Below are 25,400 nucleotides of genomic sequence, written 5' to 3'. Positions count from 1 at the left end.
ATCCTTTCCTTTGAAATCTCTCAAGTTCATACTAATACAAAGTGTGAAAAATTAAACCCCCAAAAGTTTTCAAAGAACAAGAACTTCTCCTAAGTAATAAAGCTCTCATGTCAACTGATTACACCCAATATTGATTTTGAGTATCAGATTTCAAATCCAACAGAGTGTGAAGCTATTTATTGTTACTTGTAGTGACTAACAAAATTATGACCAACAAGGGTCTGTCCAATTCTCTTGCTGACAGTGCTCCCATTGTAGCAGAAGTAGTATGACAACTTGGCTAGCAGGTCCTAATCTATCATGATTTCTCATTAAATACTTCATTATGTATTTCAGTTTACTTTACTGCAGCAGGTATAAATGTAATCTCAGTAATTGCTACTTACCCTGTTGCAAGGGCAGAGAGTCACAGAAGCCATGCTATTTGGCTTTTGTGTATATTTTGTATATTTTTGGGCCTGTATAGTTTATAATGCCAGGATTCACTTGAAATCTCTAGTAGAGTCGTGTTTATACAGCAGTATTTTTACTTTGCTGAATTTACAATCCGTATTAAACACGCTAAAACTATATGTAATTCATTTAAAACCAGCAACCTTTGCAAGGGCTTGGGCTTTTGTCAGTCAAAAACGTTCAATAGCACAAAAAGCAATCCATAAACAATACAAAAGAGAAATGTGATTACCTCCCTTTCTAAAAATGGCTGTTTAATAAACTATGCAAGGGATTTGGATCTAATTTTACGGAAGCAAAGTACATGAATGAATGATACTGAATATTGCAACAGAACTAAAAGTTTGCAAAATTCACAATATCTAGTTTAACAATATTTTAATTTCTATATTCAGAAGCAGAATGTCCTACATTCACCAAAAGATTAATCTAGAACACAAATTAAGAAACATCCCAGAGAAGGCAAAAATTGAAAAATGAGGAAACCAAACGTACAATTATTACATATTCCTGTGCTCTCTTACGGACAGTCCAAAATCACATTAAAGGTAGTGTAAATCACTCGGTTTCAGATGGGATTTGATCAGTTCCTTACTGTGAACTTTCTGTGAAAATCTCGATGTTATGCTATATATTCTTTAAGTTGCACAGTTAAATACCAATCTACATAAAAACTCAACATGAGGCACTTACTTGTGTCCATTTAAAGCTGCATGATGCAGAGCAGTATAGCCTGAGCTGTCTGTGCAGTTTATATTTGGTCCTCGCCAGATGCTGTAAATAAAGCACAATTGCAAAGTTATTTCTTTTTGGCTTAGGAAGTAAAGAAATGTCAGAAATTTGATGTATAAATAACCTCAATATCACTGTAGCAAGTGAGATTAAACTTGAAGAGACAAATTATCTTGAACTTAAAATGTCATGTTGCTATCAGTATAATTTATTTATAAAAATAATTTATACATTCCAGTCATGAACTTTATGTAGGGCAATCTTGAAGACTAATAACTATTCTGTCATTTCAATTAGATCTGTCCTTCCAGTATGACTATGGTAATACTGAGGATATAATTTTTGCACTACTTTTTTCAAAAATATATAGTCATTGACTTTAGGTCAGTTACTTTAGATACCCAGAAAGGTAGTATTAGTGAGATCCAATCATGGGACAGTAAATTTATTCTTTTTACTTAGCTTTATATTTAGCTCTGATTATAACCAATTATATTGTTAAATAAACTTAAGTATATATTAAAAAAAAAAAAAGGTCAGTAAATGATGCTTCTCTTTTTCTACCATCTTTCTGTATTTTGCTGTATTTGTTTCACAGGCAGCTTCATTATAACCTGAAAGTTGGATACCAGAGACACATTGCATACTTGCATGTTTTTTGCTGACTACATTTGAAGCTAACTGTACCCTTTGTGGAAGCAATTTCCTATCTATTTTTTTTATTCTGTAACAGTTTTCAGTCATTAGTATTACTTCTAGAGCACAAACAAGATTATGAGTCCTGAGTTACAGTCTATTTTTTTTCAGCTTCTAATAGAGACTGAAACATTCACTGGCAAGCAATATTTTTATTTCACTTCATACCTTAGAATTAAGTGCTGCTGTTTAAAAAAAATAATTTGAAGCTAATAGGCAAAAAGAGTTTTTCATACTGGTATTTTTCATGTTCTACATCAATAAAATGACATGTTGTGCTTAACAAATGCTTTTTAAGAACTCTTTAATACTAAATCTGTATTTTATTACCAATGGAGTACTAATACTGCAGACTAGTCTGTTTTATTGTGTATAGTTGAATGATTAATTAGCTCATAAATTTAAACAGTTGTTTTCCCATAAGTAATACTGCATGCATAAAGTATTACCTGTGTGATACACTGCGTTCTGCAGTAAGATGGCTACCTAACAATCCCCCTGCAATTTAGTATCTTGGAAAAATAGGACTGAAATGTTTTCCTGGGTGTAAAGAAGCAAAAAATGAGGTGGTTTGTTTGGTTTTTTTATCTTCCCAAACATCTACAGATCTTTTATACAGAAGGCAACTTCCAGCTACAAATGTCACTCTAATCTTTCCAATTAAAAGAAACTGTTTAGCTTCATGAACTATTTAGCTCTTCCATAATAGACAGATGTTATTTATGTGGCAAAGACAGGCTGTCCTATCTGATGGAAGGAAAGAAGTCCTTATCTATCAATATTCTATGCTTCTACATAATACTTTATTAGTTTTTTTCTTATTTATTGGATTTTATTTTCTTCCTTTGATTTGTACCAGCTTACAGAACAAAGTAGAAAATTGAAGTTGTATAGAAAGTAATGTTTTAAATATTAAAAGAAATACATAAAGAACCAGAATATTAATTTCCTTGGTTTTGTTTGCTTGCTTGGTTTGGTTTGCAGTTGTTAGGATTCGTCTGTTGGTTGTTTTTTCTTTTAAATGCAAGGGATCCATGAGTTCATATATTATTTATGGTACATTAGGCCTTTAAAAGTAATTAAAAAACAAAAAAACATAGAAAACCACCAAACCCCTGGGTTTTTTCTCCTCTATTTTTCTCCTTTAATCCAAGCACTCTTTATTGCATTGTTGTACTTACTGACTCCAGTCTTAGGAAGCATTTGTCAACTGAAACTATACCGATTTTTTTGTTCGTTTTAACTGAAACTTGATTAATGATTGTATCAATGTACCTATGTGAAGCTTCTCAGGGCACTGACATTGGTAGATAAAGGACAAAGCAGAGCAAGTAAATCCTGATGACTCAGAAAGATGAGATAGGATGGGCAGACTGATCACTGTCAGCTACAAAACGGTACCAAAAGCCACGCTCAAAATTAGAATTTGGTTATCAAATGAAAGAACACAGAAGATATGGGCAGGCCTGGGCTGTAGGCATTTCCTTTCCCTTGAGACGGTGCAGAAATCCCTCCCTGGGAGGCCAAGCACAGCTATGGTTTTACAACATCATTTCCTACAAAATGAATGGAGGTTCAGTATATACATTGGATATTTATGCTCTAGTCTGATCAAATTTGGATTGGACAACGTGGAAATGCTCTTACACCATAAAAAAGCAACTAATTTCTTAGAAAATTGGGATAGAGAAAATCTAAAGAACTCATCTTTGGCACCATAAACACGTATAGTATATGAGGAATTATCAAACTCCTTGATTTTTCTGAGTGACACTTCAATAGTTACTGAGAAAGCAAAAGTAGGAAGAACTTGGAACAAAACAAATTACCATTCAGCCTCTGGAAAATAAGATTTTGACAGAATATTAGCAACACTTTAGAATATGAATATTGAGTGTTCTTAAAAACATGTTTCTCCTAATGCTTTGATTCAGTCAATAATCAGCTTTCTTATTTTTACATAGATTAGTAAGTTAGGATTTCCATAGGATTTTTACCCTATGTACATCAGTAAATTGGGAAGATCTTTCAATCACTTAATGAATTTTATGGATGTAATTAAACCTACTTTCTGTGCAAAAAAATCAGTATTCAGTCAATAATGAATTAGACCTCAGAACTAAAACAGGATCATCAATTAGATTTTTCCATTATAACTTGTCAAAGTGAGGCATACATAAACTGAAGTTTATTATGCTTCTTACACTGTTGCCAAAAGCTGAAAGACCTTCTTATTGCAGTTTACTCTCACTGTTGACAAAGAATATTGACCTTTTGATTCGTGTCAAATATTAATTGGAAATAGTTTTTACTTCGTAAGAAAATTAACAGTTTTTCTTTTTTATGAGATGAAGATAATCACATATAAAGAGTAGCATTTGAAAAGTGATATGCAAATGACAGACTAAAGAAAAAGATGGCTAGCTGATTGATTTCTTATTTCACTCTGCTTTTTGCTATATGCAAAACAAAAATAATTGCAAAGTGGCTATTGTTATACACATATGAACACAAAAGGAAGGAATTCTTAAGTTAATTCAGCTAATCTTCAGCACACAAGTACACTCCTTATCAACAAAACAAGAACCATGCATGATGGAATAATTTCCTACAGAGATGTACAGACAATGATGTCCTTGCCTGCATATTTTAGGGTTGAAACCCTGTTGAGTGTTGAGAGAAACTCTGAATCCCCTTACCACTCCTACTCCTCCCTCCACCTTCTTTCCCAGATCTTCAATATCTTTGGAAGCTCTTCTAGAGACCCTCTGGCTCTTCAGGACTACAGGAGTAAATCTCATCTTGCCAGGTCAGTTTTAATAGGGGAAAATACTAAACTTCACCCTTTTCCCACTGACATTGGTGGTAAAGACCAAACAACTCAGATAAATCTAATGATTTTATTGTTCCCTGATTAAAAAGAAAAAATGTATTAGAGAAACTTATGTTGTTTTGAGCCAAATTCTTCAAAAATTTCCATGTTTATTGCTGTTAATCTGACAGGAACACATTGACTAAAGTTATTAGAGCACATAGCCAAGCTCCTATTTCCATTAGTGAGCTGCTACCTTCATATAAATTTTCAGTCAGGTATACTGAGCATATAGAAAACATACAGACAATTTCACAGAGTCTTTTGAAAATGTACCTTTCACACAATAACATAGATCATCATTTATTCAGACACAAAATAATAACTTTACTTATTTTGAACAACAGCAAATCACCTCGCATTCTCTATTTTATCCACAAACACATCAAACTGTCATCTTTGTGGCTCTCCTCTGGACTTGTTCCAGCAGATCTATGTCCTTTTTATGTTGCTATAAACCACACAAATTAATAATTTTCATTCCAATAAATGCAGGGGTTTTTTGCTTTTTACAGATTTCTCTTTGATGGAATCCAATGTTAAATGAGAAATATTATCCCATAAAAAGGAGTACTTGTCTTTTTCATGTATGGTTTTACCTATTACTGACACTACTTTGCTGGATTTTAGATCTATTTTCAAATTACTTCAGGGAAAGTAAATTTAAATATTTGCCTTTAGTGACAGTGAAAAAAAAACCCAAAACTTTTAGAAAGGCATTTTAAAGCATAACAAAAATAATAATAAATAATTATATTATATTACATTATATTATATTATATTATATATGTAGTAATAATGATGTATTATGATATAATAATAAAATACCCAAAAGTTGTACATGGAAAATCAACACCAAAAAAATGCATTCTATGATTCTTTTCGAGAAAGTGCATCTGTAGCTCTTAAATTGACAAAAGTGGTGATGTCTCAAATAAATCTTTGATCTTTTCACTATTAAAACCAGCAGCTGCATGCAGCAACTGAAATTTTTAAATTCAAAATTAAAATAATCATAATATTTTTTATTTTAAAAGGGCAGAGGCATTATCCATTCAATTAATATTAACTACATTTTAAAAACTTATTGCTTATATAATTCTAATAGTTTAAGTGCTTTTGTTCTATCAAGGTGAGAGTTTACTCTACAGCGTTTCATTTTGGAATGTCTTGAATGTGCTTAGCTTGTTTTGACTCCTGATTTTTAGTTGTCAGTATAAATAATACAACAAAATTTGTGGTCAAGTAATTCATGGGATTAAGTATTGTTCAAGTTCAGTGTCTAAAGCAATTTATGCCACTTGTTTTCTTTAGCTTTGATCTTGGCCATAAATAATGCAAGCCTAGAAAACCACACAACTTCACTGAATTGCCATTTTATTTCCATACTTATTCCATTCAATTGGTGATTTTTATTTAACATGAAATATTGAATATAGTAAATATTACGAGGGGTTTTTATACATAAGCAACATGTTCTGATTCCCATGCCTAGAGTGGCTCCTATAAAAAGTAGGACAATCCTACACAGTGGTCTGCTAATGAGGTAGAGTTATGTACAAGAAACTACTTCCTCCCTCAATAGCTTACATTAAAATTTATCTACCTCAGTGAGAAACTGTAAGTCAATACGTCTCAGGACTGTTAGCTTGATGTCTCATAGCAGCTGGATATCATGAATTAATTTCATTGCAAGTGTGCATTGCCTGTTATCAAAACAGAAATGACAAACATAGATCATTCTCCCTCTTTCTAGGTGTATGACCAAGTTAATACAACCAATCTAATTTCAGAAAAAGGACAAGGTTTTACAAAATAGTTACCTGTACAAGATGTACACGTGTGGCCTATATTACGTAAGTTTATCATTGTGATATAAAATTAGATTAGAACCGAGGGCAGACAATAATTAAAGGTAAATCCAGCCTCCATCTTTCTTTGACAGTGAAGATTTCAAGAGGTAAAGGAAATGTCCCCAAGCAACATATGTGTAAGATACAAAAATCACTTCAGATATCCATTCCCTTACTATCAAGGAATTACACACTTCAACTTGGAAACTTGAAGAACAAGTTGGGATATCTAAGAAAGGAAAAGAGAGAGACACATTTGATTCCTCACTAGGGAGATACAGTAGACATTAACAAAAAATACTATACTACTGGGATGCTTCCAAGGTCTTTATCTGTTATTCCCTCTGCCTGAAATTCAGAAAAGGCTTTCTTCTTGCAGCTATTGTAGAAGCCTCCAGTCTACATACAGCCCCTTTTGAATGTTAACCAAGAACAGAAATGTTAAGACAAATTAAAGAAGAGTCATCTACTCCCATCTAGCCTATCTAAGGTATAAGCATCAACTGATCCAGAATCAAAGCATCACAGAATCATCACAGTTGGAAAAGACCTCTAACATCACTGAGTCCAACTGCCAGCCCAGAAAAAACCCCACCATGCCCACAAGGCCGTGTCCTTAAGGGCCACATCTATGTATTTTTAAATACTTCCAGGGACAGTAAATCCATCACCTCCCTGGGCTGTCCCAATGGCTGTCCGTTCCAATGGCTGTCTACACTTTCAGTAGTTTTTCCTAATACTCATTCTAAACCTTCTCTGGTGCAACTTCAGGCCATTTTCTCTAATCCTATTGTTATTTACTTGGGAAAAGAGGCCAACACAAAACTCACTACAACCTCCTTTCAGGTAGTTGTTGAGAGTGATGCATCTCCCCTCAGCCTGCTCTTCTCCAAACTAAACAATCCCAGTTTCCTCAGCCTCTCCTCATAGAACTTATTCTCTAGGCCCCTCACCAGCTTGGTTTCTCTTCTCTTCTCTGTATGCACTCCAGCAACAAAAGGTCCTTCTTGTACTGAGGGGCCCAAAACTGAACACAGAAGTCCAGGTGAGGCCTCACCAATGCTAAGTACAGGGGCACAATCACTTCCCTGTTCCTGCTGGCCACACTATTTCTGATGCAGGCCAGGATGTTGGTCTTCTTGGCTACCTCGGAATGCTGCTGCCTCATATTCAGTGAGGTGTTAACCAGGGTCCTTTCCACATGGGCAGCTTTCCAGGCCTGCATCATTATATGGGGTTGCTGTGACCCAAGTGCAGGACCCAACCCTTAGCTTTGTTGAACCTCACACAACTGGCCCCAGCCCATCACTCCAGCCTGTCCAGGTCTCTCTGCAAAGCCTTCCTACCCTACAGCAGATCAGCACTTCAAACCAACTTGGTGTGGTTTGCAAACTTACTGAGGAAGCACTTGTGGGTTTGCCTTTAAAAACCTAAGGAATGATATGTGTGGAAATAGTAATACCCATGAAGATGGACATCAACCAGTATAAAAAAGAAAAAAAATCACAAACACATAACATGAATTTAGCACTACTGTTACATTTTGTGTCTTCTATGGCTTCTTCCCTTTGTGAAAAGCTACAACAGTTGCTTAGAAAAAGATCTTTTTTAAAAATATACAAACTGTAGAATCAGGACCTAAAGTGATAACACATGCATGGGGTTAAAAAGGATAGTTTAAAAAACCATGTTGTCACAAAGGCATCACGTACAACAATGTAAGACTCAAAATACAGCATTTTACCTGTAATTATGGTTTTTCAGGTTTTGTGAAATTTCATGGCTAAATGAACATTGAGATATTTAACTGACTACATCTGCCCTAGACTAAAATTTGGAGTAGGGTGGCAGCATTTAAAAGTATACAAATAACTTTAGTGCCAAATCTAGGTAATTTAGTATAGTTGCCTATTATCATTCTTGCTATTTCCAACATTACTTATGACTGGAGAAATATAAGGCTAGTACAATCATTAATCCATCTTTCCACCCATTAATCTATAATTTCTGTAGTTGAAAGAACTAAGAAAAAGATGGTTATAAATGACAGAAGGTCAATGTGTATCTGGGAAGAGGTGTAATTCCAGATATAGAGACATACAAGTCTTGTATTTCCAGAGACCCTTAGCCATGATGAGTCTCACCAGAGTCAGTATGGCCTTATCCTTTGAATAACCTTAGGACAACAGAAGAATTGCAACTGAAAGAAATACAAAAGGCCTTCTAATAGAATATTTTGACACTTAGGGCTTAAAAAGCAACTGTAAAGAAATTTGAGAGGGAAGAAATCATAGAACCTGCATATGAGGACATTGTGATTGTGAAATACCCAAAGGACAGGCTAGAACAGTAATGAGATAGATAGAAACTACACAAAATTTCATATACATAACGTATTATGACAAACATCTCCTGTGTACATCCACAAAGGATCACAAAGCAAAATGTCAAGTGGGAGAATCAAGTAATACTCCAGCTCAGCTGCTCTCAAGCTTACCACAGAAGAACCATCAGCATATTAAAGCCACTCTAAAAGTTAGCAGAGCACAGCAGCACAACAGCAGACAGAAACCAAAATTATGGGCATAGAAGAAAGGCACCCTGTTGTGGCCCCTCCCAGGACTGTCCTGTGAGAACCTCCATCCCATTGTCCAGGAGTGACAATCATCAAGATGAGGTGATGCTGGAGCACATTTTGGTCTGAGACGAGTTATTGTCTATGGTTATGGGACACACTGGCTTGAGCAATACTTCCTGGGGGACATTTAGAGGAGGAATGAAGGGCAGGGAAAGGTGATTTGGGGAGGAAACAGTGTGAGAAAACAGAGGGATAAAGGGATGAAAATGGTGAATCAGATGTATATAGTTGGCTCTACAGAATAATTGTCTGGCAATGTCCTGCACTCAGTCGTACCAAATTCCATCTCTATTTCCCCGTTCTCTGTGGTCCAGCTACCAGCAACTGGGACAGACGATGGTTTAGCGATCCCATGTGTCTGTGTTGCCAGAAGCTGGAGCAAATGAGGGTCTGGGTACCAGAAGTTGGAGTGAAACCATGGGTCCAAAGGCCCATGGAGCTTGCAACTGTGTGCATGGCATGTAATTGCTAATGAAGATCAATCTGGACTAGTTGGCAAGGAGGTGAAGTAGCCTGGGAGCTGTGTCTCCACGTGTCTCTGAGGCTGAGATCGTTCAAGGAGTTGGCTGTCACTTGAGACATGGGAGGAAGTCAAATTTTGCAGACCAAAAGATAAGCAGCAGGCTTCTGCAGAAGCCACACAAAGTATATTGGTTTTGTAGCCAACTTTGAACATGTGCTTTAAAAATGCTAGAGAAATACAGTCTTGTATGGCAGACTTAGACCAGTGGGAGGTGTGTTCTAATCTGCAGATTAGACACACTGTGAATGTTTAAGTACATGCAAATTTAGGTACATTCAGTTTAGGAAAGAATCTACCTAGAAAAACATGTTCATGAGTAGTCAGTGTCAGCTGAGTACTCAGTTGATTACTTTGTATGGTAAAAACTAAATAAACTAAACCTGAAAAAGTCATCTGAACTAGATGTTCTACTAGAAGTAGGAATCAGTTTTCTTGAAGTTTAAATAAATTGTATTTGAAAGTATATTGTTTTATTTTGGTAGAGAACCCAGTTATATCAGTTTAAATGTTACAAAACTGAGGTAACACATAGAAATGTAAAGGAGAAAGTCTGACTTCTTGATGATGTGATGTAAAGGAATAGGGAATAAATTGGATGTGCTTCATTAAAAGAATCTGTCACATATATAACAGGCCACTTTGCATTTTACCTTTATCTAACCTGCTTTGCTTCATCATTCTTAATGGACTACTTATTTGGAAGTACACTCAATGCGTATACTGCATAATACTGTAGCTATATTCAGAGAGCAGTATGTTCCTGACTAATACTGGTTAGTTTTGGCTTATCCTTGCAGTCAGGACCAATTTTCCTGGTATGGCTAAAAAAATGAAAGCTTTCATCAGTTATGACAGCAGGCTTCCTCTGTATTCCAGTTGTCTGTAAGGACAGACTGGGGTTTTGCTTAGTTCACAGACAACCTTAGTAACTCCAGCTTGTCCATGATGAGTCAGACAGATACTTGGATCCACTCCACAGTTCTGTCCTTGAGAATCCAGTCATCCTGACAAGAAAAAATGTTAACTCTCATTTGGTAACATCCTGCACAAGAACACTGTGAGAACAGCTAATAACTGAATTATGAAAAGAGTCAGTCCAAAACCAGACCAGCAGGCAGTATCGTTAACAAGTTAAACCATTCATGTTCAAGCAATGTGAACCAGGTTTTTAAAATGCTGTAGATTATATTCCCAGGTACGATTTTATCTGATGTGAGCAATCTGCATATGGCTGATGCTGAATATCAGTACATCAGGTTAATTCTTCCTATGGAGAGCAAATCCATACCCTATGTATCATGAGTTCGGTTGCCCTACATATATGAGGTAGATGGATTCTAAACATTTATAATAAATCAGACCTGTAGGCTTTGTATAAGGTCTATAAATTGATCAAGATCAACCAGGATCAGGACTTCACTGTATTATGTAATATTAAGCCATACAAGAGACAAATAAAAATAATCAGACATACTGGGTTCTTTCAACTCTTCCCAGACAACTCCTATTTTGTGAAATTATATAAACAATAATCATTTTTCTGTAACCACAGAAATGGAAATGGATATTCTGAAGGGTTTTGAAATTCCTTGAATAGCTCATGATTGTAAGATACACTTATATGAATATACCTATGAACACTGAATTATAGTATAAATCATCAGTATTTTCTTTGGATGTTCTCAGACAGATCTCTTTGACTTTTTTAGTAAAAAAGAGATGATACTAAAACCAAAAACCCCACTCTAATATTTCCCATCTCAGAAACAAACTGAAGCAAAGACACATTCCTCTTTCTCTGAAGAATACCAATATGAAGACATAATTTGTTAGAAGTAATATTCTTTTAGTCACTCTTTTTTCTAATTCAATTGTCCTTCAATTTTTAATAAGAAAAGTCACAGAGTGTTTTTCCAGCATATATTTTTGCAGGTCCAGCATAGCATTACTACCCATCATAAATTCATGCTATTTGGAATTTTTAACACATTCTTATCACAGACAGATAAAGTCAATATTTATTATAAAAGGAGATTTTAAAACCTCTAAATGATTAATTATGCATCCTGGAACACTTACTGGCAGTTGTATAAGTGGAATAAAAGTTCCTGAAGCTCTGGCACTGGCAGCAGCACTGGTAGAGTAACAATATATACCACAAGTTTTTGAAATACGGATGCTGTTAGAACTATGATCTCATTCCAGAATTAAAGATTATTCATCCTAGAAACCAACCTGAGATGACATTCTTTGCTATACCTCCAGGAGACACAGAACAGAACTTGCCATCTACAGAATCTGCAGTTCATCTGGCTTTAATATCTTGTCCTTCCTAATCTGTGTTTCCTCAAACAGTAATTGTATCAGACACTAGAAAAACAGACATCAGAAAAAATACACTATTCCATTTCCTCTTGATTTCTGAAGGCCATATAACACCTCATTCTTAGTTTATGATGAGATTTGCAAAGGAGATTCAGGAATCAACCTGTATTAGAGTCTTAATCCCTGCATCAACAAAATCAATCACTCATATGTCACTCATTTTGATATAGGAGAATGTTAACAGATGTAAAAGTTTTACACCTTGCACTTATGTCCACGTGGCATTACAGCAACTATCTACACAATTTCACAACTTTCAGTCCAAAACTTCCATATATTCATCTCACAACAGCAGTTAGCCATCGCCAGTCCTTTCCAGCAACCTACCGTGAACTTGAACTAAACTCAGAAGAGTGAAAGAGTGCAGCTCCAGCAATTAATTTCCAAAATATGAATCCTGAGATATTAAGGCTCTTGAAGTCTATCAATGGCCTATAAGATACATACAACATGTAGACAACATTTTTGCTTTCTGCTAGTATAATTCCTCAATTATTGAGACTCCATAAGCAGACAATAAGCAAGAGAGTATCAGAAGCTTGCAACATTACATTTTTGCAAGATATAAGGTAACTGAAAGGAATCTTGATCAAAATCTGAATTTCAGTAAAAATATTCACTAAATCTGCATTGTATTGATGTTAGAAATACCTATTCAAATCCATTAGCAATCATTGTTTCTATTCTATTTAAAAATTTTATCAAATGTAGATATGAAATCCAAATCCAAGGTTTAAATGACAGAAGCTTCTACTACAAAGGAAGATCTGGGTGATGCAGAGCTTCAAACAGCTTAAAAAGTACAAAAAAACCCACTTATTTCGATATGTGTCTAAAGTGAACACCATTTCTTAACTCTACAAAAACAAATACTAACAAAGAAACTAAATATTCTTTGTACCTCAAATAGTTCTACTGGGGCATGTTTTCTAGAAAATCAACTACTCTCCTCAGTATTGCAAGTGCTCTGTTCAGTTGCAGACCCATGGATTATGAACTTTTCAGAAATCATACAATAAAAATGCTTAACTTGGGGAAAAACACTTGAGAATATTACCTGAATAATCTTGTCATTTTCATGCTCCTTAAAACAGACCTGGTAGTACACTGCACAAAATATGGTTTGGCAGATACCATTATGTAAAATATAAGATTCAGCCACTGAAGGAATAATGTAATGTTCTTTCTGAACTGCCTCTTTGGTAGGAAATATCTGGAAATCCAAATTTGGGTGCAAATACTGCTCTCAGTAACACAGCTTTTGAGAAAAACTGAAGCAGAGATCCCAGTTCCACAGTAAGACACCATGCAAAATGATTCATCCCAACTCCCTCTCCATGGAATCTACTATTAACATCATGGTACCTGCAGGGCTCAAAATAATTACTATGATTTGTTCAGCTGTGTTTAATGCAAATAGTGTTCCTAGCTCTTTATATAATACAGCAATAAAAGAACAATTTTTGACTAAATATCTTAAGTGATAAACTAAATGGAACATGTAAGGATAGACTGGCCTACAACATATAAAGGAGAAGTAATACACCACAAATGGTTACAAAATGCACTTACGAGTTGGCTGATCACATTTTGTTTTCTTTATTCATACATGTTAATCATAGTTATTTTGTTGTATTACATTAATAGTCATTAAACTTATATCATTTGCAGAGAGGAACGGATACTTGTTTGTGAAAGCTCTAGAAGGGTGTAGATTTTTAGTGAATGATGAAGATGGCTTGTGATACACATATGGGGTAAGTTCTCTGCAGACTTCTCAGTAGTAATTATTAGGAGATTCCAGACCCAAAACCCCCTGAAAAACAGACTCCTGTAGAATTTATTTATAGTGAATCCACCTGGAATTTCTATTTTCTCCAATGTTGGAAAGAAAAGTCTTTTTCTACAGCTCATCCTAAGGCACTTTCTTCAAGTAGATTTGATTGCTAGGTCAATCTTGACAGTATAATTATACTGTTAAATGAATAAATTATCATTTCACCATAGGGTGGACAATCTGATATCAAGTAGTAAACAGAGGCATGTTTTCCTTCAAGTGCTGAGGAAAAAATATTTTCCACCAGCTTGACCAGAAAAAAACCCATAGTACATGGAATTATATTCAGAAAAAAAATTATATATATATATATATATACACACATATATATATACATATAAGAAAAACCTTCTAGTGGAATTAAATTTAAAAAGTGACTGAGGCATCACCCAGGAAGGTATTTAATCAAACCAAGACTTTGTTGAAGTCAGCTTTCCTGAGTAGGAAAGCAAAAAATACAGAAATCCAGCAAAAAGTACAGAAAAAGAGACCAATTACTTAAATAGCCCTGCTCATGTAATGTCTGACTTGTTACTGGTTCATGGCTGGTGTCCCTTGGTCCCACTATCCAGGCAAAGAACTTCAGATGGTGTGTCTGACATAGCTTAAGTTAGTGCAGTTCCAGGAACATTTCTTTCCCAGTTAGAGGAGGAGGAAAGACAGGTGGAAGATAAATACTGAAAATACCCCTCATCACTAGAATATCCATCTCTTCTGGATTTTCGAGAAGCCCTCTGAAAAGAGTCTGAAGAAACCTTACATCTCAAAAGGCATGAGAGCTCATCCCAGTTTTATACAAAATACCTTCATTGATAACACACTTATTATTTAAAAAAAAAAAAATTCTAACACTGCAGTACTCCTTTAATATTGCAGAGAAATGGAATTAATTGAGGGTTCATTATTAGCATAAAGAATTGCCAGCCATGACCAAAATAATTCCACATAGACTTTCATCATGTCAGTTCAGAAGGGCTTGAATGCTCAGAAAATTAGTACATGTTTTCAATAAAAGAGTAACCAAACAAAATTCAAAGGTTAATTTTTCCTTGGGCACAGCAACAGAATACCAGGGTGCATTTAATAGTTGCAGAAATTTAAACTACACTAAATCAACAGCAAACAAACCCCAAGCAAAATTTCAGACCTTTTTGTAAAACAGAAAACTTTAACAGTTCAATAGTCAATGATGTAGTAGATCTTAATTACACTGAAAAACAAATTTTAAGCTAATTGATCATATACTCCTGTAACCTATGAGACAAAAAGTTAATAACAAATTCAGGGCATTAAATAATTTCAGAATGGCTTTGGAGGCTTTTTCAACTTACAAGATGAATTCTACAGCTTCAGTTTTGCAGCCACCATGCTGCCACAAAAATCTTCACCTAAAGATAAACTGATAATGGGTTGTCTCTAAGTTTGCAAACAGACACTGTTTTTCTGATAGGCTTTCATATATCCCCCAGTCACTCTGAACAATCTAGAATCCATTATGAATTTTCCAGGCAATCACGTTTAGGTAGTGGTGGTATGTGTATTTGTGGTCCATGGAACAGTACAATTGTTTCACTCTTAACTGTGCACATTTTGATTTACAAAATGGTAGTGGTCGATCTGGGATCTAGAATTTTCATAAACTGTTGAGACTGAAGTACAATCTGGATCATTAAAACTTTCTGTCTCTGCTTAGCTTCCAACAGTGATGTCAGGGGTCATACGCAGGTTAGGAATCCCTATTCTGCCAAACTCTGAATAACATGTTAGTTCCCTTGTCACCTCCAGTCTAAACCACCTAGGAACTTGGGCTGCATCAGCAATAGTAAATTAAACAAGTTTGGAACTATTTTCCGACACTGAGGTACTACTGGCATAGAATACTTCACACCTACACTACTCGAAACTTCCAAACAGGACAGCTGCATCCAGACTGTCTATCAGGCCCCTGGGCCCATGCTAATCCTTCAGCTGTGCCTTGGAGCTCATTCTTTAGGAGAATGCCACATGGCACATTCATCACATTCCATCACATTCCAGTGCCCAGAAACATCTCCTGGCCTCATATTCCAGTCATAGGTTTGGCAGAAGCCTGTCTCCCAACAACAGTATTTCTCAGCCTAGAGGATACAGAAACAATACTGTATGCATTCAGGATGAAATGTTTCTGATGAGTACTGTCCACAGGTCATGTTTATGCTTCAGGCTTTTGATCCTCCCAGCAGAGGCCACAGAAGAGAGGAGTGGTAAACTGACCCTGCATCTTCCTTTAACCCTTTGCCTGACTCCAGGATAGAGGATAAGAGGAAGAGAAGTTATATATGTGAATATCTCAAACACTATACTATCACTGGGAAGTCAACTTTTTTATTTCTCTTCTCCTTCACAAAAACATTTAAGAGTGATGGAAATCCCTAGCAGAGCATCCATAATTGCACACTTTACCTGCAAGGTAGTCTATCAGTCTCCTGGTATCAAGCTAAGAAAAGAAACTACAAAGGACTCAGAGCGACTTTATTCCAGGAAATATTGTATAGCAGCAAGAATATCCTCAACTTCTTAGCTGAAAAAATACTTACTAAAAATCCAACCAGTCTTTGGAGAATGGTTCCAAAAACACAAGGTAGCCATAGATCTGAAAAATTCTCACATGTTAATATCCAAATTCAGGTTCTACAGAGGAACAAGAGCTCTTGGAAAAGACTTCCACCCAAATTGTATGGGAGGAATCCAGAAGCGACTGGATAAAGAATTATTCCCACCAGCAGGAAACCAATTTAAACTAAAGACAGCAAAAGCCTTTTCTAAACTGACAGATTTCTCACTATTACTTTCTCAGTTATCACAAATCAAGGAAAAAGAAGCCCTCCTAAGTGAGAGAGACCTATTTAAACAGGAAATTTGGCCTACTTATGAGAGACAGTTATTTCTTGTGATTATATAGATGGTCTCTCCAGAAGGAAGAACAAGTCTGTGTCTTGTGGGAACAGGTCAAGGATGAAAGTGAAAGTTGTATATCCACACTAAAGATGAAGAAGGTCCTAGAACTAGGCACTTCCATAGTGCCAGCCTGTCATACTGTCTCTGAGAATCTCTGGAACAAATGGAGATGAAAGTATATATCAGGGAATATAATCAAAGAAGTAATCGATAATAGAGATTCCAAGACCTCACTGCAGTTGAAGCAGGGCAAGGAACACTTTTCTACTGATCTCTGAGACAAAAAGAACAGCTTCTAGAAGTCTCAGGTCATAAGATTAAATTTCAGAATGTTGTCCTAAATCACCTACTCACAGTTCAAAAGCTTGTTATAGGTCAAATTGTCTGACAGTGTATTCAGAGATTCTAGGAATTCATAAGGCAAATCTTACACTAGATATACCAGTCTGGAAGATTAGCCAGTTCTCAATACAGGACAAAGAATTTCATATCTCCTTTTTTGTGTATCACATTGTAGCAGTGCAGTGTGCAAGTTCCTGTATCTTTTGATTTTACAAAGAAATATTTGGCATGTACTTTAAACAGAATGTTAGTGTAGACATAAGTCTGCCATGACTACCAGAGAGTCTTAGCTGCAAGGCTTAGTGGTATCTCCAGGAAAAGAGAGAGACATGGACAGGAAATTGGAATAAAAAAACATCCTTTTAGAGCCACTGAGTGGGACATGCCACGGTTACAGAAAATTTAAATCTTACAGGAAAAAATATGGTATAAATACTGTTAAAGTAATTTTCAGGGCCACAAGCAACTGAAACCCAAGCTTATAATGCCTGTGGATTGTGAGAGAAATACATTGAATGACACCATGTAGTCTACTACACTTAGCCAATATTTTTAAGTGCTGTTGGAAGCTTTCTAATATTTAGAAATAATGAGGAATTAATTTTGTAGGAACTCTTCTATGATTTCTTCACAGCAACTCTAATCTTAGAGGAGAAATAAATGAAAACTTGGTATAGAATCACAGAATTTTCATGGTTGGAAAACACCTCTAAGATCACCACATCCAACAGTAAACACCCCCACCCCCAATAACTGTTCAAGAGAGATACCTTTCTGCACCTGATCATCATAGTTAGAACAAAAAAAGACTCCAGTCCACCTGAGAATGGGAAACTCACTGAGGACACCCAGAGTCATAAGGAGTCCAAACTAGAAAATTCTACAGTGGTCATTGCCAATGTTAAGTAAAAGGTATTTCCCACAGATAAATCATACTGTGGAAGAAAAGGATCTTACAAACCACAAGATACAAACAAACCCTATTGCTATAAACATAAAATAAAATTTTATTACTTTATATTTTATCATTTGAACTTTTCTTTAACTTTAAGGTGGTTCTCCCTTTGTTTTTTTCAAACTTGAAAGTAGCTGGTTTATTATGGGTATCCTATGTAATAAAACAGAATTGATTTCTTGGCCATGTTCACCCAAAGCTGAAAGACAATGTGAATGATTCTGTATAAGGATGGAGTAGGGAAAAGACACATTAGTGGATGTTTTAACCACACTAGTTATGTCTAGTATGAAGATATGCAACAACGTACAGTCCCCCTGTTATAAGCATAACTTTGATGAATTCAATTTTTTTTCAAATTAATTATATTATTATTTCTCCCTGTTTATGGGAGGAAAAAAAAAAAACAACTATGAGAGTCTCTCAGTATATTAGACATATAGCAGTATTTTAGGCTTCAAAGACTGTTGGCAGCTTGGCTGTACACAGAATCACAAGGGAATCTTACTCTGCAGAGTGCACCCTCATAAAGCCAAACTGCAAAGTTTGTAGCACAGAATAGCATGAAACAGTATTTTCCTGGAAAGCTGAGACAGAACCTGACCCTAAAGCAGAACCTGACTGAAAGCAACATTCTAGAGATACAAGTTCTCCTTCACCAGAGTCAAGGTAACAACGTAACAGTCAACCACAAGTTGAAAAGTAATAATAACTAAACTTAGTTACAGAATCAAAGTAATATTCATATTTCACTCTTTGTTTACACTTTCTAGTGATGTGTTTCACTGAGAATTAAAAGAATTATGAAGTTCTGAACTTAGAGTCCAACCTATGGATTTCAAATAAAATATAAAAGAATAATAATCCGTGTACATACAATCCACAATTAGAATACACATCTTTTGGCATACTGTTTAATGTAATCTTATTTTAAATTCAAATAATCTTAAATGGTTATTTCTATAAGCACAGAGAGACACCTAAAAAGACAGGACAAAATAATATTCTAAATACTATGTACTGTGCAGGGTTCTGTAAATAAGAAATATACGCATATAATATGATTATTCATTCTTGGAAGGCCATTTCCCATCTTTGTTAATCATTTCCACGCTTCAGCATTGAGCTACATCAAGTAGAACTATCTGAGTAACATATCTGAGAAAAAAAATTTTGTATTACCCAAAAGACAGTACGTGGATTTTATCCTTACAAAGGTGACATTTTAAAGCCTTATTATACTGGTCAGCCTAAGATTTGAATGAATAAGGTATTCATAATTCAACATATAAAATAATTCAGCATTGTAAAGATGGCAATATAAATTATTTTTTTTACTACATTATTTGATACTATATTATCAAACATAAGCAATGTATAGAATATTTTGAAGTTGAATGAGTGAAGTTGGTCAATAATTCAGGCAGTACAAAAGTAATAATACCCCATGTTGGAATCAGTGCCTCCAAAAGCATTTGCTTCTATTGTTATTTTTCTTGTAGTTAAGATGAAAACATAAAATAATGGTATGATATAGTTGTGATATACATAAACAAAATAATCACCCTTTTCTTGATAATTATTTTCACGTGAAGGGATCTTCTTTCATTAAAGGGAAATAAAGGTATCTTTTCAGGATAAAAGAAATAAAAATTAAAATATTTTGCAAATTTAATTCCAAACTATCAGCATAGCTACAGACTCATTCATAAAAGCAGAAGCTGAGAGTGCTGGGACTATTTAAGTCAGAGAAGGCTTGAGGAGGATCAATAAATGTCTGATGGAAAGGTGTAAAGCAGACACATACAGACTCTTCTAAGTGGTGCCCAGTGACAGGACAAGAGCCAATAGGCATAAAGTTCCACACATTAAATTCTATCTGAAATTAAGAAAACACTTTTTTACTCTTAAGGTGATTGAATGCTACAGTGGGATGCTCCAAGAGATTGTGGATTTTCCATCCTTGGAGATAATAAAAATCTCACTGGACACTGTCCTGGTCAACCTGCTCTATCTGAGCTCTGAAGATTATCTCCAGAAGTGTCTTCCAATATCAACTCTTCCATGATTCTGTAAAGGAATTCTACATGAAAATTAATTGATTAATTTATTTTTTTTAACTGAGGTCCACCTCCTGATGTCATGTATAAAAGTAAGCATAATAGAAATTGCATCTGTAATCTTTGTTTTCAAATCCAGCTAATTCAAATTCTCATCTTCAGCTATTCTGAACTTCATCTAAAAACCAGAGATGGACACCAGTAAGCAGATTAGATCAAGATTAAGTCTCACAGTATAATGATGGAGTAAATACACCCAGACATTTGAAACCAGTGAGTTTTCCCTTCTAAGACATGTAAAGCAAGTGCATCACATTTCCATTCTACACAGACTTTCTATGAAGCTTGGAGCTACTAATTCATCAATGACATCCCGGCTGCTTTTGGCTGTCCTACAGAAATGTGGGAGACACACTGAACTGCATTCAGTACTACCATAAAGTCCCCCTACTAATTACTGGATATGAATTACGAGACTAGTCAAAAGTTGGTCAAAGGACTTGTACCAAAAGTTAGAATGCAATACAGGACAATATCCAACAAAAACTGTGAATATACCTATTTCTTTTCTCATTAAAATCTAAATAACTAAAAGATAACTCACTAATTTTCAGAGGCTGAAGGAACTTCTGGGTACCAGAACTGCTCTAGTGTAGTTACTTGTGGGCAATGCCACCTTTACCAATGACTGTCATTGCAGCAGAAACCAAAGGGAACAGGCAATAATTGCTATCACCCCTGAATGAAGAATAAGAATATAATATGGACCTTTGGAACTATCTGATTTGATCACTTTATCTGAGATAGGAAAAAAAATAGAGTTGGAGCTAATGTTGGTGTTACATCAGTTTGTTTGGAAAACTGCACAGTCAAAATTAAATATCTTCATTAATGGAGATTACACAACATCTCTTGCCAGACTTCTACAATTCTTGATTACCCTAACTACGATTTTTATTCCCAGTATCTAATAGTAATTTTCCTTGTTGGGAGTTTGTATCTGTCCCCCTTTCCCTTTGCTGAGCACACCAAATGAAGTAGCTGAGGACACCTTAATGATATCCTGTTCAGTCTTCTTTTTTTAGACAGAACAAACAGGTCTTTCAACTTCTTGTATGTCAGTGCTCCCATATCCGAAAGATCTTGATGTCTGTCTCTGCTGGATTTTCCTGTTTGTCCGTACTTTCTATTCAGGAACCCAAAACTGTACACCACTCTAAACAGAGGTTAAAATGCACATCCCTCAACTTGTTGGCCATGTATTCAGTGACAGTAGGAGAGCACACTGCTGACTCATGTTCTTATCACAGATAGCAGCCAGATGAACCAAAAATAATTTAGTCTTAGTAAAACCATGCTGATTCCTTCATTCATCCTCTTGTCCTTCTAGTACTTGAACATGGCCTCCTGAAGAAAATACAGACACACTGCTGGGCTGAAGGTAATAAAAAAACCCTGAAGAATACTCAAGAAAGGAATAATAATCCTCCATTCCTTATTCTGTACATGGTTTAACAGAAGTCCATGACTATGGTGATTGGCTTTCAAACCTTGATCTTACTACCTTGATAGACTGAAGCCTAAGTACTCTCCTTTCATTCCCTTTTGCAAAGCCCTTTTATTTTCCCAGATTTCTTCTAAAAAGAAGAGCATACCGAATTGTAAGCAAATATTATCTGAAGATGAAATGGTTTTATGTTCTGTACTTTGTATTCAGATGCACATGACTGGAAATTCTTCTTCATTGATTTTGAAGTGTAGTTTTTCTATTTCCTAAGGCCTAGAATTACAAAAAGGACATGATACACGTAATGCACAGGTTGTATATATGCCATCCCAGATTGAGTTAAATACATATGTTATCCATGCATATATTGCATTGCTAGCATCAGGCACCTCAGCAACCACTTCAGCAGAGAATCATCTAAAATGAAAATGCTCAGTGTACAGTTCCCTAAAACTAGTCAATAGTAAACACTGAAGATGTGCATGCTTCTGAAAAGCCATCTTGTTGCAAGGATGAGACATGTCAAGAACAAATAAGACCCACAGTTCAGAGAGCCTTTCATCAATTTAAGCAGCACTCCTCTTTCCAAATAACTGAGAAAAGCTGACTTCATTATTTTCAGGGTGCTCAGTGACGGTGGCAGATCTTTAAAATGGGTAAAGAAATAGCCTACTCTCCAGTCCCTTATCTAGTGATTGGCTCTATAGTTTATCTGAGTAATTCTATCTAAAATACAGACACTGTTTTACAACAGAACATTTCAAAGTTAAAGAACCACAAGGATTTTCTCTCCATAACTATGACTAGTCTCTATGAGAAAGGCTACACGAAATTTCTGTATGTAGATTAATATCTTGCAGGGATGCTACAAATGGCTTGTGGTTTTAGTGGCAGTTAGTTTACAGCTAGTGGCAGTCACAACCAGTCAAAAAACATAACCAAATAAACACTTTGTGGTATCTATTAAAAAAATAACAAAACAAAATCAAACTAATCTATTGAGTCACACTAAAGGAAATTTAGAACATCACAATTTTTCCTGTAGTAGCTTTCAGAAGTTATTCCCAAAATGCACCATACTTTCATGATTGACTTCTTTCTTCAGTTTACAACTGATCCGTTATTAGGTATCAGAAAGGATAAAACAAATATGGACCTACACTCCATACAAACTGAAAACCTTCCAGACCCAAATAACAGCCAGTTATGGACTAACAGCAAATGGAAGGTGCACTTCATTTAGCTGTGTAGATTTTATCTGGGAAAAGACCAGTAGGCATCTCTCAGAAGGAAAGATGATTAAGATTTTGCTATGAGAGCACATGAGAGAAAGCTGACAACAGGTAAGGAAGATGTATTAACTTAAAATTCCAAGGACTGAGACACTTGTTTTATAATGTTAAAAGGTTAAAGCAACTGATATTCTCATTGCTCTCTGCCTGGTGTATCAAAGTTTATATTTATCACTTATCCTGAAACCAGATGCCACTACTACTCCCTTTTAAATTTAATAGTTGAGTACATGTTATCTTTCTAAACTAACATGATTTGCTAAAGACAGGGCAAACCACTGCCAAGTAAGATAAACACTTAGCCACACATATACACTCTATTCCACTCTCACTGAACAAACCTCCCTTACTTTTACTACCCCACACTGTGCACTTATTCCTGAAAAGCATCTAGAGTTTTAAAAATGGCATTTCAGTATTTTATCCTTTTCACCTTATCTCCCTTCCTTCTACTTTACTTCTCCCCATGATAAATCAATTTTCACAGTGTCATGTCCTGTGACCCGACCCAGACAACAACCAAAGGAGATTTGGACCCCCTTGCTTTCTAGTCTCCTTCTCAGAGAGGACCTTAGGTGAGCCTGGATCCAATCCTCCCCAGTCTGGGCTTCCCTTTGAGGGAACGGTTTCCATTTCAGGGTAACTGGTGATGGCCCCTTTGGACTGTTCGAACAGAGCAATTCTTCTAAGTATGTGTGTTTATATATATATAAATATATTATATTCAGCTGGAAGGCAGGAGGACTCTGCAGAGGGACCTGGACAGACTGGAGAGTTGGGCTGATTCCAATGGGATGAGGTTCAACAAGGCCAAGTGCTGGGTCCTGCACTTTGGCCACAACAACCCCATGGGGAGCTCCAGGCTGGGCACAGAGTGGCTGGAGAGCAGCCAGGCAGAGAGGGACCTGGGAGTCTGGATTGACAGGAAGCTGAACATGAGCCAGCAGTGTGCCCAGGTGGCCAAGAAGGCCAATGGCATCCTGGCCTGTATCAGGAACAGTGTGGCCAGCAGGTCCAGGGAAGTGATTCTGCCCCTGTGCTCAGCGCTGGTGAGGCCACAGCTTGAGTCCTGTGTCCAGTTCTGGGCCCCTCAGTTCAGGAAGGAGATTGAGGTGCTGGAGTGGGTCCAAAGGAGGGCAACCAGGCTGGTGAAGGGACTCGAGCACAGACGCTATGAGGAGAGGCTGAGGGAGCTGGGGCTGTTCAGCCTGGAGAAGAGGAGGCTCAGGGGAGACCTCATCACTCTCTACAACTCCCTGAAAGGAGAGGGTAGCCAGGGGGGAGTTGGTCTCTTTTCCCAGACGACTTTCAACAAGAGGACACGGTCTTAAGTTGTGCCAGGGGAAGTTTAGGTTGGACATTAGAAAGAATTTCTTTACGGAGAGGGTGATCAGCCATTGGAATGGGCTGCCCAGGGAAGTAGTGGATTCTCCGTGTCTGAAGATATTTAAAAAGAGACTGGATGTGGCAGTCAGTGCCATGGTCTGGTAACCGCAGCAGTAGTGGATCAAGGGTTGGACTTGATGATCTCTGAGGCCCCTTCCAACCCAGCCAATTCTTTGACTCTATGATATATATATATATTTATATAAAAGGGTAAAAAAAATAGAAAGGTGCTTGAGTGGAAGGGCGGGACTGGAAAAGAAACTAAAAGAGAGAGAAAGAAAATCACCAGTCCTGGATCCAAGTATTGAGCCAGGCAATGGGGAGGGTTACTGAGACTCTCCAAGTCCTCCAGTGCAGCCCCCCCATTTTATAGGCCTGTCTCCTCTGTTTCATAACATGGTAAGCACGGTTGAATCATCAGGACTGGGCAGCTAGTATGGACTTCAGTCCCTTCTGCTCCTCCATTGTTTTCCTCCTAAATGTTATTGTTTTCATGACATGCAAGACAGGCTGTATGCAGAGCTTATCACCATCTTCTTCCTCTCCAGCAATCCCTTTGGAAATGCTAATGACAATTTGCTCAGGGGTTTGCAAAGGTGAATCAGCAGCTCCCTTCGGCCTAAGTCTCTTGGAATGCTAAGTGGGTCCAATGAGGGGAATTACAACGGTTTCCCAGTCCAGTCCCTTACACATAGAAGCCTCCATTTTCCAGATGCTTATGCATAAACTTAGTTCTATGACTTTGGATGCCCACAGAAATATGAACTTTATCCATATTTAATTAAATTTTTGCTTTCCTAGTTATTTTGAATCCTCTTATTGTCAATCAACTAATGTATTTTTCATTCTGTGCTCATAAACTAGAGAATATTCTTACATTTTCATCTTTAAAATTACTGTTTTGAAGTCATTAAAAATTTGGGTTTAGGGCA

At 36.3% G+C, this 25,400-nt stretch overlaps 1 protein-coding gene across 1 annotated transcript in view; it reads right to left on the bottom strand.

Moving 5' to 3' along the window:
- The window catches only part of ANKS1B (ankyrin repeat and sterile alpha motif domain containing 1B), a 410,716-nt gene that overhangs the window by 360,290 nt on the left and 25,026 nt on the right, over positions 1-25,400 (bottom strand). The window contains 1 exon segment of the mRNA XM_030447180.1: positions 1,147-1,227. Within this exon segment, the coding sequence (XP_030303040.1) occupies positions 1,147-1,227 (81 nt within the window).

Source organism: Calypte anna, chromosome 1, assembly GCF_003957555.1.
Source record: "Calypte anna isolate BGI_N300 chromosome 1, bCalAnn1_v1.p, whole genome shotgun sequence".
In the NCBI taxonomy this organism is placed as follows: Eukaryota; Metazoa; Chordata; class Aves; order Apodiformes; family Trochilidae; genus Calypte; species Calypte anna.
Note: the sequence above shows the minus strand (reverse complement) of the source record. Positions and strands in the feature narration are given on the sequence as shown.